Source organism: Arachis hypogaea, chromosome 4 (assembly GCF_003086295.3).
Source record: "Arachis hypogaea cultivar Tifrunner chromosome 4, arahy.Tifrunner.gnm2.J5K5, whole genome shotgun sequence".
NCBI lineage: Eukaryota > Viridiplantae > Streptophyta > Magnoliopsida > Fabales > Fabaceae > Arachis > Arachis hypogaea.
In genome coordinates, this window is record NC_092039.1 from 20,601,111 (window position 1) to 20,617,275 (window position 16,165).

General features: G+C 32.6%; 1 protein-coding gene across 1 annotated transcript; it reads left to right on the plus strand.

The window, feature by feature from the left end:
- The first annotated feature begins 4,643 nt into the window (after nt 1-4,643).
- LOC112794247 (peroxidase 7) lies at nt 4,644-8,300 on the plus strand. The gene is made up of 3 exons (XM_025836349.3): nt 4,644-4,959; nt 5,499-5,841; nt 7,700-8,300. The coding sequence occupies exons 1-3, from the start codon at nt 4,666-4,668 to the stop codon at nt 8,104-8,106; spliced, it is 1,044 nt and encodes a 347-aa protein (XP_025692134.1). The 5' UTR covers nt 4,644-4,665; the 3' UTR covers nt 8,107-8,300.
- Nucleotides 8,301-16,165: the final 7,865 nt, after the last annotated feature.

Consider the following 16,165-nt stretch of genomic DNA (forward strand, 5'->3'; position numbering starts at 1 on the left):
CTTTTGTAAATGCTGACAAAAATATCTATCAAATAATAAAATTAACGTTATATCCATAAAAAAATAAATTTTGTAGGATAAAAATATCTAAATATTCATTTTTATTAATTTTTAAAATTTTTAGATTATCTCATTATTTATTTTCAACCTCAACTCCACCGTTATCGTCTCTTTTTTTTCAAATTTTAAACTTTTTTAAAATATGTGGGTACAAATATTAAATGGAGATACTTTTATATAAAATAATAAATAAAAAATTTTAAATAATTTAATATATTTAATTAAATTCTTTAATATTATACACCTTCTATTTGTGTTGACTAAATTATTATTCTGCAAGAGTGAAGCCTCGCCAGCTGTTATTGAAATGTCTCCTCTTACTATAGCATTTTCTAAACCAAATTAAAAATCAATAAAAAAAATTCCCAACCTAAAAAAAAGAAAAAAAAATTATATCAACTAAGTTGTTCTAAATAATGGATAATATGTGTTTTGATTTTTTAAACAAAAAATTGAATTTGATTTTTAAAAAAATAGAATTAAAAAAATGTTTTCTTAGTTGAATTAAGTTCGTATAATAATTCTTAACAAAGAAAAACTAAAAAAAACTTACCAAATATATTGAATGACAATCTCACTGTCTAATTAAGAAGGATTCTATTAATTACTCCTGTCAATTTTAGTTGAGTTGGACTTTAAAACCCATAAAAAAAATACACTTCAATTACTCAAATTTATCATAATTTAGAATTATATTTTATCACTTTTTAATGGAAGTATTTTTTTTTACTGGACCAGTGTCTTTTTATATGGTCGTATCTTTTTTATTAAAAGTATTTTTGTAAATGTATTTCCTCGATGTGTCTCCTTATGCATGTATCTTTTAGTGGAAGTATCTTTGATTGAATTGAAAAGGTGAAAACGAGATAGCAGGAGCGCGCTGTGGTGGATGGCGGCGATGCAGATCGCAAGGGGGAGGGTGCCGTAGTGATCCTGCAGAGGAGAAAATTACGCTTGCAAATAGCGCGTTGTGGCGACGGAAATTTGTTCCGAAGGGCACCGGTACTGGCCAGAGGATCGTCGGGGTAGAGGCCCCGGCAGTGGCGTAGACGCGAACCAGCGCACGCATTCCGAACAGTGCAACTAACGGCACGACGCAGCTGCGAAAACTCCACGGGGAGGGGAATCCGCATGGCGGTGAAGACGACGGTGGTGAAGGAGGAACGACGTGACGACAAAGACAACAGTGTGTCGAATGGTGTGCGCGGCGTTCCGGTGAGGACGCACGCAAGTTCGATGATGCTGTTGATGACCGAAGAAGGTAATTGTTACTTGATGTACTAGCTTAGCAATTAGTTAGTTGATTTATTAGTTGTAGCAACAAGTTAGTTAGACAAATAGCCTATAACAGAATTTTTAGTTAGCCCCCTAATTACTCAAACTCAGTTGGTTAGATGAACAATATATATATATATGTATGATTGTTGTAACAGTGTAAAGTGTGATTCATCATTCTGTATATTGAGTAAACAAGAACTCTCATTTCTTCTCTCTGTTTTCACTTCTGCTTTGTTCTCACACTCCCCTTGTGCACCTTCAACATGGTGCGGTGAGCGTGGAACCCAAAGAGGTGAGAATAGAAGGAACAACGATTGAGGAAAGAGAAGCTCAGAATTCAAATCAAAGCACACATCAAGTGCACGATCTGAAACCTAGTGATGGATCCAACTCAAAATTTAGAGCAACTCCAAATGAACCAAGGCAATTCCTTCCAAGGCCTCGATCCTCAAGGTATCGCGGAGTTCTTGAACCAGATCTCATCGATTCAGGCTCACCTCAACAGGAACGGCAGCAACCCTGGTCAAGATTCATTGAGCCACTTCTACCTTCATCCTTCCGAAAACACTGGTATTCCCCTCATCCCTACCATTCTTGATGGCAAGAATTACAGTAGTTGGAGCAATGCGATGTTGTTAGCCCTAAAATCGAAAAATAAGCTGAAATTTGTTGATGGAAGTTTAAAAAAACCTGATAAGAATGATCCGTTGTTCGAACTGTGGGATAGATGTAATACATATTTCTTAGCCTGAATTAAAATCTCACTGAACCCTGAAATCACCCGAAGCGTGATGTGGAAAAAGGTTGCATATGAGCTATGGGAAGACCTAAAACACAGGTACCATAAAGGTGATAGATTTCGAATTACAGAACTGCAGGAGGAGCTATACGGAACAAGACAAGGAAAAATGAGCGTGACACAATACTTCACAAAATTGAAGTCGTTGTGGAAAAAATTTGATGATTTTAGGCCAATTCCACCCTGCAATTGTGAATCTGTGTGTACTTGTGGATTAAGAGAAATGCGAAAATATAGAATGAAAGATCATATAACTTGATTCCTAAGAGGACTTAATGAACAGTTTGCGAATCTTAGAGCTCAGGTCATGCTAATGGAACTCCTATCAGATTTAAAGACTGTGTTTTCCATGATGACTAGACAAGAAAGGCAAAACCAAACCATGGATGATCCATAGACCCCAAGATCTTATTACACTCTACCAATTCCTTCAACACTGCCGAGGCCTCACAAGGCAGAGGGAGAGAAAAAGGTAGAGGAGGTAGACTCCAAGGCTCTGGGAGAGGACAAATGGGAAAAGGTAGAATGCAGTGTTCATACTATGATAAAGGAGGCCACACAGTGGATGTATATTACAAGAAACATGGTTTTCCTCCTCATCTTAGACAGAAAAATCTGAACTCGAATGGAGGTTTGGGAGCAGTGAATTTCAGTGCTGAAATAAATGGCGATGGCATTGACGATTCTGGTTGTGTGGAAGAAAATGAAACTTCCAATGTTGACTTTACTCTAGAGCAGAAATCAGCCCTACTAGCTCAGCCCTACTAGCTTTATTCAACAGGGGAGAGGCAAAGCAGATCCACAGTGCTAACCAACTCACAACTCTAGAACAAGTACCTCATCAAGGTAACTTGGTGTATATCATGCATTTTAAGTCAAGCGTGTTGGCTTTAAACATTTCTGCATCAAAATATGGTTCTTGGATAATAGATACAGGAGCTACTATTCACGTATGCTATTGCCTAGAAGATTTTCAAACTCATTTCAAGATAGCTCCTATAATCATTCGGTTGCCTAATGGTGCACAAACCATTAGCAACATAGATGGAACTATCAAATTTTCAAACAAATTGCACCTCAAAATGCACCACCACTGCCCCTGTTAATGCTGTCAAAACAGTCTTGGATGATAGGTTCAAAATCAAGGATATTGGAGATTTGAAATTCTTTATTTGGGTGGAGGTTGCACATTCTTCTTAATCAAAGAAAGTATGCTATGAACATCTTGAAGGATGCTGGTTTTGAGAACTGTAAGCCTGCTTCTACCCCTATGGATTACAGTACCAAACTCAGTAAAACTGAAGGCGTTCCCCTCTCAGATTCTACGGAATATCGAAAGTTAGTTAGCAAATTGCTCAATTTGTCCAACACCCGACTTGACATTAGCTTTGCCATAAAGTTAAGTCAATACCTTGACCATCCCACTACTTCTCACCTCAGTGCTGTCCATCGAATCCTCAGATACATCAAAATTTCACCTACCACTAGTATAGTATTCTCGGCCACCTCTGATCTCTGTGTCACTGGATTTGCTGATTCCGATTGGGCGGCATGTCCTGATTCAAGAAGATTTGTGACAGCCTACTGCTTCTACATCGGCACTGCCCTGATTTCATGGAAGAGCAAAAAGCAAGTGACAGTTGCTTGCAGTTCAGCCGAAGCTGAATATCGGGCGCTCGCCGCTGCTACTAAGAAGGCTATTTGGCTCAGTTTCATTTTGAAGGACTTAGGAATGCCTCTCACCAAGCCCATCAGCACCTACTGTGACAGCCAATCTGCAATTTACATCGCCTCCAACACGGTGTTCCACGAGCGCACGAAGCACATAGAGGCCGATTGCCACATTGTACGCGACAAGTTCCAAGAAGGTCTTATTCATCTGCTTCCCATCTCTAACACTGAACAGGTTGCGGACATCCTGACCAAACCGCTGCTTCCGTCTATGTTCTCCACACTCTTTGGAAAGTTAGGATTGGTCAACTTGTACAAGAACTCTCATTACTTCTCTCTGTTTCCATTTCTGCTCTGTTCTCACACTTTTCTTGTGCACCTTCAACAGTAATAGAGAATTGAAAATAGCGTGACTCTTATTACTTCACGTTACAAACACTTCCAATGGTTACGACCCTAATTTTTAAATATCTAATTAATTGATATCAATATCTTTTTAATTTTAATTTAAAAATAATAAATAATTATTGTTGTCAAATGTTGGTTTTCTATATTTTTCATTCAATAATGCTCATACGGTGATCAATCATGCAGTCATTAGTCCTCATACCAATGACAAATAATAAAAGAAAACACATATTAATTTATTTCATGCTAGACATGATCGACTTTGCATTTAAAAAAAAAAAGGAAAACAATGCTACATGCTAGCATGTCATGCATGCATAATAATTTGGTGCGCCCCACGTTTGTCTATAATACATGTATATACTACTAACCACCAATGCCTCTAATCTTCATGTATATATCACACAGAAGGAAGAAATTTATTATATGACAATTCATATAAAGTGAATATGGCAAATTCTTCCTTCTTCACATTCCTTCTCCTTTTGCTTCTTTACACCATTGTAGCCTCAGCCAACAATCCTAATGATGATGAGACAGTCCCAAGTGACAATGTTTTCACACTCCAAGTTCCAACATTAGATGATAGCATTTTGGATAATCTTCTTTCTTTTGGTTACTATCTTAAAAGTTGTCCTGAATTTGAATCCATCCTACATAACAAAGTCAAAGTATGGATTCAAAAGGATCACACTTTGGCAGCGAGTCTTCTCAGGTTGCAATTTCATGATTGCGTTGTTAGGGTATGTATGTACTTTTCATAACTATTAAACTAAATTTATTGTCGTCACTACTGATGTTTAAAAGAGAAAATTTAGGGTATGTACTTTTATTAAAATCTGGTTAGTACTTAATTATTAAAAGAAAAATGAATAATTTTATATTATTAAAAATACTGATAATGATTAATTGATGACTATACATTACAAATTCTGCTAACTCCTCTATTTAAAAAACTGTGACTATAATTAAAAAAGCATTGCCAGTTTTGTGGTTATGTTTTTTTTTTTACTTTTTGATACGCTTTTAAACGTGATAAAATTAAATTTTTTTTATAGTGTCTAAACATTAAATTGTAAATTCTAAAAAATAATTTCGACAATAAAAAAATGAACTGATGTCGACTAATCTAAAAAATAATTTCTTATATATTTTCATTTATTTTACTCTTATTTTTATAAGTGGGACTAGAATTTAAGAAAAAAAAAAACAATATTAGAGATGCTCTTGAAGGATTCTTTAAGATCCGAACTCAAATTACTTGATCAATTATTTGATACAGGGTTGTGATGGGTCCATTCTATTGGACCATGATGGGAGTGAGAGAAGAGCAGAAGCAAGCAAGAAGCTAAGGGGGTTTAAAGTGATTAATGATATAAAGGAAGAGTTAGAGAGAATTTGCCCCAACACAGTGTCTTGTGCTGACATTCTAAGTGCAGCTGCAAGGGATGCCACTGTTGAATTGGGTGGACCCTATTGGGCAGTTCCTTATGGTAGAAAAGATGGCAGAATCTCCATTGCTAAAGAAACTCAAATCATTCCCATTGGCCGTGAAAATATTACTTCTTTGATTGAGTTCTTTCAATCCAAGGGCTTGACTCTCCTTGACTTAGTTGTTCTTTCAGGTAATCTAACAAAATATTTATAACTCAACTATTATTTTTTTCAATTTTATTATGGGTTACTTTTATATTAGTTTTTTTTTAATAACTAACATGTATTCTCTTTGGTTTATTAATTAAAGAGTAAAGTATTGTTTTTGTCCCCAACGTTTGGGGTAAATCCTATTTGTATTTCTTAATGTTTAAATCGTCCTATTTGTATCCCTAACGTTTGTAAAAGTGATTTAATATTATCCTGCCGTCAATTACACAACATGAACGCTGTAGTTTGAGTTTTAAAAATCTCTTCTTGAAGTTAGAATACAAATGTTTGGGATAGAATCGTTGATCCACTTTGAAAAATAGCTCATCAAAAGTTGAAACTAATTCCTACAATATTTACATAATTCACTTTTTTAGGGACATAATTGAATCTAAACACAAATAGTGAATATAATATTAAAATCGAACACATTCAAGTGGGACCTAATTGAGAATGAATATATCCAAGTGAGAATAATTAAAAGATATAATCTGATTTGTTAGTATAATTGATAGTAGGATAACATTGAATCACTTTTATAAACGTTAGGAATACAAATATGACGATTTAAATGTTAGGGACACAAATAGGACTTACCCCAAACATTGGGGACAAAAACGATACTTTACTCTTAATTAAAAAATAATATTCACCAAAAAAAGATTTTAAAATAATCTAAATACATAATTAATTAATAATAATAATATTTTTATACAGATGTTAAGAGTATTTTTTTAGGTTTAATTATTTTATTAGTTCCTATAATTTTACTAAATTTTTAATTAAGTTTTTATATTTTTTTCTTTTTAATTAGGTACCTACATTATTTTTAATTTTATAATTTGGTCCTTCTTAATGTAAAAAATATTAAAGTTAATCAAATATCTCTTCGTAAATTAAAGGTATTCATACTTAAAAACCTAATTAGATTTTTTACCGCATATATTGTAGAAAAAATATTCTGTTAATTTTAACATTTTTGACATAAAAAGAATATAATTATAAAATTAAAAATAGTGTAAAAACTAAAAAAAAATATAAAAACCTAATTAAAAATTTAGTAAAATTATAAAGACTAACAATAATTAGACTTTTTTTAACTAAATGTTAACCGTATTTAGTGTATGAATAGTATTATTTTTTAACCTTAATTATGATTATTCATAGAATACTAGATTTTAACTAATATTGTTTGAATTGTCTCTATTCATAGACTAGTTGTTTTTGGACATTCCATGCAGTATAGAGTTCAGCCTACTGTATATCACTAACATGTTAATTAAACAAGCAATGATATAGGTAGGTTATTCAGAATCTAAAGATAAGATGTATGTAATTGAATTCTTTAATTTGATATAATTCCATGATCAACACTCTTTTGGTCAAAGTGATAGATAAAATTATCCTTTTTCAATAGTTTTAAATTTAAATTATTTTAATTTCGCTCTCTTCACCTTTTAATAAGAGAGATTTTTTTTTGTTGTCCATGCTATTCTTCAACCTGATGGGACAAGGATTAATAATTCGTTGCGGATCTAAACTTCATTTAAGGTTCTATCGCTAGCCAATGTATTATTATATATACAAGACGAGATTCAAAGTTTTCTTTTAATAAAAGAGATATTAAACCAAATTAATTGAATTTCAAATAATAAATTTTGAGTAGTAGTTGAAGCCCAAAATAAACCCAAAAAAAAGCTTTCAATTCCATGGTTTATTTTCAAACACCCTTTTAAACCAATAAAGTGCTAGCTAACTTGGATTTAATTGGGAAATATTAGCAAGAAATTACTTAAAAATGTTGAACTAAACATTTCTATATTACCAATGCATTTGTAGGGTCTCATACAATTGGAAGAAGTTCATGTGGATCCATTCAATATAGGCTATACAACTACCAAGGGAGTGGAAAACCAGACCCAACAATAGATCCAAAGTATCTGAATTTCTTGCAAAGAAAGTGTAGGTGGGCCTCAGAGTATGTGGATCTTGATGCCACAACTCCAAACAAATTTGACAACAATTTCTACATTAACCTCAGCAAAAGAATGGGGTTGTTGTACACAGACCAATTGCTTTATTCTGATCCAAGAACTTCACCACTTGTTTCTGCATTGGCTTCAACACCCTCCATTTTCCAACATCAATTTGCTGTGTCTATGTCCAAGTTTGGAGTAATTGATGTTCTCACTGCTCAGGATGAAGGAGAAATCAGGACCAATTGCAATTTTGTCAATGCTTATTGATGAATATTGATTATTTCTCTGTTTTTTTTTTATTATTTGTACTTTGATCTCGTTATTTTCTACTTAATTTCTTCTTTTGGTGCATACTTTTACTGTTGAAATTGTTACATCATATATTAATTTTATTTCAAATGTGACAAAAAAAATAAGCACGCTATGATAATAAAACATTAAAGTAAAACTACCGCAATGGCCCAAACTTACTGAATTTACAGAAAGGCCCTATCTTACTTGGTTAGAAACCTCCACCAATTTGTTGAAATTAAATTCTTAGCAACGATAGAGGGAGGACTACAACCCTTCAATGGGAATCCTTCTTTTTGAGGACAAATATAAAGCTTGGCCGCGCACTCTCATGTCGATCTTGAAAATCATGGTCTTAGTGAAAACTCAAATGCACTCAACTTCACGTTAAGTTAATAGTTGAGAACAATTAGATAAAAATTTAGTCAAATAAGTTAAATTATTTAATGACTTTTAACTATCAACTTCACATGAAGTTGACTGCACTTGAATTTTTACCTTTTTCTATACAAATGTCTACATAAAGAAGTTTTTTCAAGTTTTAAAAATCGAATTGGTGATCGAACCGATAAACTTAGATATTCAAAAGTTTAAGTAAAGTTTAACTTGAGTTGAAATCGAATATAATTAAATAATATATTTATATATAAAATATATAATTAATTTTTTTGGTATTTTATTAACTAAATTGTATCCACCTAATAGTCAATTTCTATTTAACTCAGTTAAGCCGATTAATTTGATTTGGATCTCAAAATTATGAGTTTTGTACAGTCATTTAATAATTATTTTTTATATTTATTATATATATTATCATTTAAAAGAAAATAAATTTGATTAAATAATAATGCAAAAAATTTTAGACAGCATTAAATTGCTATAAACTAGCGTTGATTTAGCAGTTTTAGATAAATCGTGGTAGATTATTATGTTTTGGTCAGGACATAAAATAATAGTAAATTTGCTTGTGGGAGACAAAAAGTACAAAATGAAAAATCATAGCAGATTGGTGGGTTTTTAATTTGAAATTGTATATAATACTTATTATGATTTATATATATACAAATATAGTGAGAATGAAGGTGAGAAAACTTCAGTTGAAGCTAAGTAATGTTTGAGAGGGGAAGAATATACAAAAACAAAAAGCAATATAATAAAAAACAATAACAACAAAAATAGTTTCACACGTTTTATATAACAGATAATTAAATCTAAATTAAAAAGGAAAAGAAACCAAAATTGTATTTCTAAGCCAAATCTATCATATAAAGTGATGGAATAACGCTGCAATTCGTGCAAAATCTATCTACCTAATTTAATCAATTTGTGTAAAACTTGTCAAACGGAAAAAAAATACCCACATAGGCACATATTACTAAATGATAAATCCAGCCACATGTACAATCCCATTAAATATAAGAAATATATATTTTTTTATATTTGGTTTTATACATTAAGATGACACACATTTCTTATTTGATAAAATATATATGATTCATACTAGATATGTCATATATGTATATTAACTTTATGCACAATAATAATCAAATAGACATGATTCATATTAGATATATAATTTGACCCGTTTAGTTTGTCCCCAACTATATTCTATACCCTTAAAGGGAAACTTCACTCATATAGTCATAGTCTCCTTTCCTCTTTACCTTATCACATCACCTTCATTGAGCTTCACCTCCAAAAAGTTTCTTTGGACAATTCTCATATACTAAAGTCCCTTTCAATATTGTTTTAGATTAACTAAGCTCTAGTACTTTGGTTTTTTGTATGATCATCAAATCTTCTTGCATGGCTAGTACTAGTAGTAGTAGTAATGATGCATCATTTTCATTTCTCTCTACAACTTCCACAATAACAACCCTCTTCTTATTGTTGATCTTTTTATCTTTACACTTCACTATGGCCACCCAAGAACACACCCTCTCTACTCCGTTAACTTCTAAAAAGGATGGTGCCATGATGAAGATGATAAAACTAGCTGCATCAACAAGAAGAAGAGGAGTAGGCAGTGAAAAAATCCATGTTCATGCTGATAATAACGAAGTGATGAAGAATGGTCTAAAGAGATCAGGAAAATCTATTAGGATTCCAAAGTCTTCAACAACACTTCAATGGCAAAAGAGAATCTTCAATGACAATGAGCATGAAGTTCCTAGTGGTCCAAACCCAATTTCCAATTAGCAGGTAACATCAATGTACCAATTAAGCTAGAACAAAAAAAAAAAAATAAGTAATATCAAGACAAGGTTTGTGATAAAGTTTTCAGTTTCTGTTTTTTTTTTTTTTTTTTTTTTTTTTTTTTTTTTTTTTCATTTTAATTTGTTCTCTGTTGATCTCTCCTTTTGATATGTATATAATATATAAATTTTTGGCCCTGATTATCTTACTATATCATATATAGTATATATTAATTAATGAATTTGCCAAAAGAAAAAAATAGTATCAATAATGTTTGGGATTGAAATGATTGTCACATACCAATCATAAGGACATGAAAGAAATGCGCTGTGTATGCATGATATTCTTAATTATTCAAAGTAATCATGATGTTTATATATTATTATTGCTGATTTTGTCATTATTGTTATGGTCATAGATACATATACACACGCGCTCTTTCTATGTCTTGCAATTCGATAATAGTAGAGAGTTGCTTTACCTAGCTATAGACAACATATAATATGAATAGCAATTTTATCATTAGTTAATGAGAGAAATACTAAAGAGTCTTTCGAATTTATTATTTTTTATTATTATTTTCAGTTATTAATTTAGTTTTTTTAGTTTAGTAATTTAAAAATATACATTAATCTATAATTTTAAACATTAATAATATTAATTAATAATAAAAAATAATAAATTATGATAACTCTCTAATATTTTCCGTTAATAAATCGATCAATCATTCAAACTTCACACGAGTTTATTTTAGTTGTAATTGTAATTTGCTTTTTCATTGCTGGACTGCTGGTAATTTATTTCCTATGCCCAACTCAAGAGGAAAATAAGTAAGACATTACGGTGCATGTACAACCCTACTTTATATTAAAAATTTATCAAAAATATATTTTTTACATACAAAATAATAAACAAATATGACATTCTTACTAATACTCACACTCTATGATTAATTTTATAATAAGTATTGTTTATTTTTTATATATAATATGAATCTATATTTTTTTTTTGTTTGGTATCATATAATATGATATGAATTTATAAGTTTAATTTTGATATATTGAAAATATAAAACGTTTTATACAGTCATGTAATTATATTCATATTTTTAAATAACCATTCACGTGGTTAATATAAAAGTAATTATTTTTATATTTTATATAGTTATATAATTATACATGATCAATATAAAAATAATTATTTTTATTAATATGATATTATATAATTAGATCTGATGTATAAAATTATTTTACAATAATCGTGTATCAAAATTAAATTGTATATGTTAAAACTCTAAAGGCTAAAGAGATATATACATGCATGCATGGAAAACTAATAAATATGGTGGGTACTCCCATGAAGATATTATAATTGTCTTCATGTGATGATTTTTCTTTTTGACCTTTAGATGATGGATTGTAGAGTTAGATTTTGATATGTTATAAAAGTGTTGTTTTTATTTGAAGTGTGGCCAAATTAATAAATCACACTTTTATACAAAGCATCTTCATAAAAAGATGTTTTTTACATCTTCATTTGAGTAGCTCCCAATAAATATTACTAAAACAGAGAGAGTAATGAATGTGGGGTAAATTATTCAGTTGTTAAACGGCACCACCGTGCAAGTGGCTCAGTAGGCATTGGACAATGGTCCAATCAACCATGAAAGTAATGATTCATTCAAAACTACAATGGCTACGAGGCAGAACAAATTATGAAAGAAGCCTCACTCATCAACAACCAAATGCCATTGTTTTGCGTGAAAAAGTTATATGCGGATTTGGTATCCAAAGAAGTCTTTCAAACCCCAACATGCACTGCTCAAAGCCGAATTCAGGATACATAGTTTCAGAACATGAATCATTTTGAATGGAGCGTAAACTTTATTATCTTTTTTTATTATTAAATTAATTTTGAACATTAAAAAATAGATGTTGTAGTTAGTAAGATTTTTAATAAGAGTTTAATGTAAACATAAGCGGATTTTTTAATTAAAATAAGAAATATGCTAAAATTTAGATATATTAAGTGTCCATATAAAATAAAAATTTTAGATATTTAAACAATTTTTTTAACATCTTTCATCCTCAATTTCCCACAATGTATATACTCATCATTTTGCCTGCTACTCCCACAGCACAAGCTGTCTCTTTCTTTTAAAACTCATGCAAAATATTATTTCTTTTTTTTTTTCCCCTCTAAAGTTAAAGGATACGTGATATGATTATGGTCCAAAAATGGATAGCCCAGCGAAATCTGAAAATTCATCCCTAACTATTCAAGAGGTCTATTTTAAAATTTTAACTTGATTTTAGATTCGATAAAAAAAATTTTTAGACTATAATTATATCGGATTTAAATTATATATATTTTGAGATTTTAGACTTAAAACAGATTACATATATCAAGAAACATATATAAATTAAACTAAAATTAAGATAATTATAATTTTTAAATAAAGTAGAAACTTATTTAAATTTTATAATTTTATCTTTTAACAAAACATACCTTAAAAATATTTATTGCTCTCTAATCTTGATCACATCCTTTATTATTATTAGGATCAAACCAAGAACATCTAACTATGTTACAACATCATAATACAATAGGATAAGTATGATTTTGGTCCCTAACATAGAGGACAAAAATTTATTTCGTTCCCGGCCTTTTTTTTGTTATGAAATGATCCACAAGGTTTCAATTTGTTTTAAAACCGTCCTTCGGACCAAAATGCTCCTATCCCTTCCCTTCTTCCCCAAAATCCTAAAAGCACAAGCAAAAACACCAGAAGCACAAACAGAAGCATCAGTAGAAACAACAACAGTTATCAATTAAACAAAGTAGCGACAGGACAACAACAACAATGAAACACCAATGAAACAACAAGGGAATCAAATAGAAACAGAAGAAGTAAGAGCAGAAACAGAACAACAATAACAATAATAATGTAACAATATAATCAATCAAGCAACCAGAAACAACAATAATAAAAAATCAACAACATAATTAAAGCAAAAGCAGAATGGAAGAAGAAGAAGAAGTGGTAGACGGACAGTGGCGGGATCAGAGACGGCAGGGTAGCGGTGCGGTGGTGCGCCAGTGCGGTGGTGAAGAAGAAGCGGTTGGGCAGTGGCGGGATCACAGATGGTAGGGCGGCAGTACGATGGTGCGGTGGTGCTGCAGTAAGAAGAAGAAGAAGAAGAAGAAGCAGCGGGCGGCGGCGGTGGGGCGGCGGGAAGAAGAAGCGGCGGGAGGCAGTGCGGCAGCATGGCGTCCCCCTTTTCTCCAACCTCCACCCTCCCCCACCCCCTTTCCCGGCCCCCTCCCCCCTTTCTTTCTTTCTCGGCCCCCCTCCCCCCACCCCGCTTCTCTGATCCCTTTTTTTTCTTTTTTCTTTTCTTTTATATTTATTTTATTTTAAATTTTTTTAATAAGGGGTAATTTGGTAATAAAAAATAAAATTGGTAAAAAAGACGATTTTAAAACAAATTGAAACCTTAGGGACCATTTTATAGCGAAAAAAAGGCCGGGGACGAAATAAATTTTCGGCCTCTACGTTAGGGACCAAAATCATACTTATCCCTAATACAATAGGAAAAAACATATCCAAACAACATCACATTGCATTAACAACTTTAATAATTTGTTCATCATATTTCCAAACTTCTAATTCATATTTTTTAAATTTTGGATTCAACCGAGTCAGATGAGAGACTGAAATCTTGGTCTCAACTGGTTGAATGGTTTTAGTCGGACCAATTTTTTAAGACTTTAACCCTAATCATATTTAACTTGAATTTTATTGGAAGCAACTTAGTCACCTTCTTTTTCCATTTATCTCTTACTACCTAACAATTTATTTCTATATGCTTTGTCCTCTCATGAAAGATTAAATTTGCTGTAATGTGTAATGTTGATTGACTATCACAATAGATCCCAATTGGTTTTTCTAACTTCACATTCAGGTCCTATAACACATATGTGATCCACTGAACCTCCCTTGTCGCCATTGCCAAAGCTCTATATTTGACTTTGCAAGAAAAGCTTGCCACTGTGTTTTGTTTCTTACTCTCCCAAGAAATAATAGACTTCCCTAAGAAGAAACTGTAACCTGACACAGACCTCCTACTCTCCAGGCAGGTTTCCCAATCGCTATCTAAATATCCTGCTGGCTCTAGGCTAGTTTGAGAAGAGAACATTAAGCCCAGTACTGGTGCACCCTTCAAATATTTGAGTACTCTGATCGCAACTTCAAAATGCTTATCTGTAGCACAGTCTAGAACCTGACTAAGTCTTCCAACTGCATACCCAATCTCTGGTCTAGTATTTGTTAAGTAAAGAAGCTTGTCAACTGGTGCACGAAATTTACAATCACAATTTTGTAATTCCGCACAACTAACCAGCAAGTGCACTGGGTCGTCCAAGTAATACCTTACGTGAGTAAGGGTCGATCCCACGGAGATTGCCGGCTTGAAGCAAGCTATGGTTATCTTATTATTCTTAGTCAGGATATCAATAATGGTTCTTAGTTTTAATTGCGAAAAGTAAAAGAGCATGAAATAAATACTTGTTATGCAGTAATGGAGAATAAGTTGGAGTTTTGGAGATGCTCTGTCTTCTAAATTTTTGCTTTCCTACTGTCTTCTTCTTCACACACGCAATACTCCTTCCATGGCAAGCTGTATGTTGGTGGATCACCGTTGTCAATGGCTACCATCCGTCCTCTCAGTGAAAAAGGTCCATGTACATGGCTAATCATCTGTCGATTCCCACTTATGTTGGAATAAGATCCATTGATCTTTTTGCATGCTGTCACTGCGCCCAACAATTGTGAGTTTGAAGCTCGTCACAGTCATCCCTTCCCAAATCCTACTCGAAATACCACAGACAAGATTTAGACTTTTCGCATCTCAAGAATGCTGCCAATTGATTCTAGCTTATACCACGAAGATTTTGGCTTCTTTTGGCTTCACAGATTTGAATGCTTTGTTGTCAGAAGAGGCAATCAAACTCGTGAACCAGAAACCCAAGAAATACACACTCAAGCTATTACAGATAGAATAGAAGTGATTATCAGGCACGCATTCATAAGTTGAGAATGATGATGAGTGTCACAGATCATTATATTCATCACGGTTAAGTGCGAGTGAGTATTTTAGAACAGAAACAAGCGTTATTGAATAGAAAATAGAAGTAATTGCATTAATTCATCGAGGCACAGCAGAGCTCCTCACCCCCAACCATGGGGTTTAGAGACTCATGCTGTGAAAGATACAAAATTCAGATCTAAAAATATCATGAAGTGCTGAATGAATCTCTAAAAGTAGTTTTTATACTCAACTAGTAACCTAGGTTTACAGAAAATGAGTAAGCTAAGATAGATAGTGCAGAAATCCACTTCCGGGGCCCACTTGGTGTGTGTTTGGGCTGAGCAATGAAGCTTTCACGTGCATAGACTATTCCTGGCATTTAACTCCAGCTTTTGTGCCAGTTTGGGCGTTTAACTCCAACTTTTAGCCCAGTTCTGGCGCTTAACGCCAGAATAGGGTAGAAAGTTGGCGTTAAACGCCAGTTTGGGTCTTCAAAACTCGGGCAAAGTATGGACTATTATATATTTCTAGAAAGCTCAGGATGTCTACTTTCCAACGCAATTGAGAGCACGTCAATTGGGCTTCTGTAGCTCCAGAAATCCATTTCGAGTGCAGGAATGTCAGAATCCAACAGCATCTGCAGTCCTTTTTCAGCCTCTGAATCAGATTTTTGCTCAGGTCCCTCAATTTCAGCCAGAAAATACCTGAAATCATAGAAAAACACACAAAATCATAGTAAAGTCTAGAAA